The 3,949-nt window shown below is 26.9% G+C and overlaps 1 protein-coding gene across 1 annotated transcript; it reads right to left on the bottom strand.

The window, feature by feature from the left end:
• Positions 1–2,477: 2,477 nt before the first annotated feature.
• On the bottom strand, positions 2,478–3,627 carry LOC130815471 (uncharacterized). The gene has a single exon (XM_057681954.1). The coding sequence runs from the start codon at positions 3,532–3,534 to the stop codon at positions 2,887–2,889; it is 648 nt and encodes a 215-aa protein (XP_057537937.1). The 5' UTR covers positions 3,535–3,627; the 3' UTR covers positions 2,478–2,886.
• Between the last annotated feature and the right edge of the window lie 322 nt (positions 3,628–3,949).

The raw sequence follows: 3,949 nt of genomic DNA, 5'->3' as shown, positions 1-3,949 counted from the left end.
GTTTTCTAGCTTTTTTTCGTTTTTATCAGTTTTGTTCATATTATTATTTTTATTTATTTTTCTTTTTATTTATTTTTAAAATTTTTAAAATTTTTTATTATTATTATTTCTTTAATTGATTTTACTTATTTATTTTTATCTATATGCATTTTTTTATCTTTTTCGTTGCAAAAACTTCTCTTTATGTTTCTCGAGTTAGGAGATTTTTTTGGCCGCGCTCTCCTTTATGGGTATGAGTTGCCGCCGTCCTTCCCTCCCTATACCCTGAACATAGTTTTCTTGAGCGGGATACACTGGGTATGATGATGATGATTCTCCATTATATGCATTCATTTTGTTTGAACTATTTCTAAATTGGTACCCATTGACTCAAATTTAATTGTCACATAATCCTCTTTCATCAGTCTACCATGTAATTAAAATACAATTTCAAAGAAAAACTCTTAACTATATACCATTATTATGCAATGCAAGTAGTACTCATTATTTAATAGGAGTATATTCCATAGTAGAGGAAGGTAGGAATGAATGATTAGTTTCTCCTTTTTCTAAGCGATATATAAGAATCCTCAAGAAAAAAAGCAATACTAGAAGAGAGCATAATATAATATATAGTATAATAAAGGAATTTGACAACCTCTATTAATACCTTTTCCGCAGTATATTTGTCTTTATAACTTTTAGAAAAATAAATTTAAAAATGGTTCCTTATACTTCTACTATTATTTTGCACTTCATTTTCGGTACTCCAATATCTGAAAAAGTCCCAAGAAAAGCAAACGCCATCATGTAAAGCCTCTAATAATTCAATTGAAAGTTTCCATCCCACTATTATTCATTTGAAGCAAAAAACACAAGAGTAAGACCATATTTTTTTCTTACAGAAAACGACTATTACACCTAAAATTAAGAAATAAAATATTAATTACGGTGACAAAGCTAGTTAGGAGCATGCATTATTAGTTACTTATAAATCTATTGCATGTTGTTCAATCACCTTAAAAAATAAAACTAAATTCGACAAAAATAAATTGAAAAAAAAGATTATTTTTTATTATATCGAGAAAATATAAATAAATTATTAAATTATATTTGATACAGAAATAAGTAAAACAACTAGTGTAATACTGTAGTGTATATGTATTATTCTCTCTGTTTCAGTTTGTTGGTTACACTTTAAACAAAATTGTGAAATCTTTTTTCTCAAAGCGTATTCAATAAGTAAAAAAATACATATAATACGGGACGGATTTTATAAGAAGCTCAAAGGGTTTGCCTCCAAAAAATTTTAAATAATTTTTGATAAAACTAGAATATTACCTAACAATTAGTCATTACAATAGAAAAAGTACTATTCGATTAAGAATAAATTTGTCTCCTCTAATATACAACCAAGGTTCTAGTCACTCTGTAAACTAGGGAGTATGTGCCAAATTAAAATGCGTGTGTCATTTATGTAAATAAAATGCTCATAAAAACCTGTATATCTAAGAATTAGATCCAGACATAAAGGCCTGGCCTCTCCAATTGGCTAATGGCTATAGCATCAACTACAAATTAAATTCAAGTTAAAAGTGGTTAAATGAATTTTCCCCTAATTAGGCATTAAATTCATTTTCGGACAATAACTACTTTCCATACGACTTAAGACCCTAACTGCACGGATGATGTAGGATAGCACACCTTAAATAGACATGAGTATTAATTTGTTCTTTGTATTGACTTTTATCTAAATACAATTGTATTTTTATATCATTATTTGATAAATAATTAATGATTAATTTCCCCCGAATTGTTAGTAGTGTACACGAAAAAATATCATGTAATCTAGAATGGAATATTTGTTGACACATATTTTTTATAAAAAGAGTAGTAACATAAATTGAATATAAAATTAGACCAATATTGTTTGTGCCTTTGAGGACATCAACTATTATAGGCTAGGCTAATTCAATACTTATGATAAAATTTTGGGAGTAATATATATTTAATTATGTTTTGAAATAATTATAACTGAGTAGAAAAGTGTTGCAATCAATTACATGTACAATGAACGAAAAAAATACATCTTAAACTTTAGTTAAGTTGATCTGTAATTGATCATAATAATATTCTATCATCTTATAAATTTTATGTATACTTTTGTAATTGCATTTCTATTGACGAATTATAGGTAATTATGTAAGAGGCCACAAAATTATTATCAAACTAATTAATTAACTAATATTTAGCTATGATTATATTAGAACTTAATTTCAAATGGTTTCACTTTTAATAATTATAGCAAGAAAAAAGAAAATAAGAGTACCTGGAAAAGGAAGGTTGTCTTTCTCAAAAGAAAAAAATGACATCTTTTCTAATCAATTAAGATTCAATAACATGGTCCAACTTATCTACCAAACATACCAAAATGACTTAAATATTAGAATATTGCATGTAAAAATAGAACAAAAAAATCAATTTCCTTAGAAAACATGGAAAGGAAAATCTAATTTCATTACAAACTATTTTAGAGTATTTTTTGCTCAATTTTTACATATATACATTGAACAAACCAAAGGGTAATAAATGCAATACATTTTTTTATAATAGAATAAAAAAAAAACTAGTTTATACAAAGAAATCAAAATTGCCCACATATTTTTTTTTACATAGTACAAACAAAAGAGAGGTATCTAGTATCATACAACATTGATTTTTTTGATTTAGAGTCGGATCCGAATGATTAATAATTCTTGTAGGCGATAATAAAAATAAAATAAAATAAAATAAGATTTATGATTAAAACTGAAAAAAGGTGGGAAGAAATTAAGAAAAATTGCATAATTTCACATTAAAATTAGCAAAAACTTAATTAACCAACCAACCTTAAATTAATTATCTTGATCAACCCCAAACACTTCCCCAAATTCTTTCACCAATAAAACTAACAATCTTCCTAACATTAGACCCCTGTTTCTCCTCTGTTTCATTCTCATCAACATCTTCAAGTGAGTCAACTCTACCCAACTCAGTATTAACTCGAACAGACCCATCAGACCCATGAACAGCATCATCATGATTAAGATTCTTATCATCATGATTAAGATTAAGTAGAATATTATTAGTTTTATTAATCTTCCTTTTCATTTTCCTGCTTAACCCCTGTTTCTTATTCTTGTGTTGATTAGCCATTAAATTATCTTCAAAAGCATCAATAATCTCATGAATAAGCTGACGATTAGGGGAAGAATCCCAACGAGCCCAGAAATTAGTGTAACAGGAAAAACAATAACAAGAAAAAGAAGGAGGGTGTTGATGATTAACGGTGGAATTAAGTTGTTTTTTGGAAGATTTAGAAGGGTCAAAATCAAAAGGGGTTGTAGAAGAACATGAAAGAAGGTAAGATAAAACTTCTTTATCTTGAGAAGAAAGGGTAGCAGCAAGAGTAAGGATTGCTGCAGGAAGATATGATAATGAAAAATTATTAGAAGAAGGGGAAGGTGAAGGAGAAGGAGAAGGATGAACTTGACCTTTGGAGTAGAGTTTTTTCATGGTGTTTGATAAGTTTTGTTTGGTTGGTTGGATTGTCTTTGTGATTTAAGGGAAATAAAGAAGAAAAGAAAGTCTTATCTAACAATTTGAGTTTATAGGTAGCACTTAGTTTCATATAAACCTGTATAAATTCATATAATTAATTTATTTTTATAATTTATTATTTTAAATTAATAAGTAATTATTTTAAAACACTAAATATAAATCGATTAGTCTAATAGAGATGGTATCATACTATCATCATAAGACGGTTTTATTTAAGAATTTATATATAGTTAATACTATTACCTTTTTTTGAGTTTGCACTCTTTATTTATTTTTTTTGAATTCTAAATGACAAAGGAAATACTACTCTGTTTATTTGAATTTGCTCTTTTAATTATTTTATGTGAGAGTTTTTTTTTAATTATATGGG

This window comes from Amaranthus tricolor, chromosome 6 (genome assembly GCF_026212465.1).
Source record: "Amaranthus tricolor cultivar Red isolate AtriRed21 chromosome 6, ASM2621246v1, whole genome shotgun sequence".
NCBI classification, from domain to species: Eukaryota; Viridiplantae; Streptophyta; class Magnoliopsida; order Caryophyllales; family Amaranthaceae; genus Amaranthus; species Amaranthus tricolor.
Note: the sequence above shows the minus strand (reverse complement) of the source record. Positions and strands in the feature narration are given on the sequence as shown.

What these genes read in the sequence shown, in the direction of transcription:
- LOC130815471 (XM_057681954.1), bottom strand. Translation starts at nt 3,534, where the DNA reads ATGAAAAAACTCTACTCCAAAGGTCAAGTTCATCCTTCTCCTTCTCCT.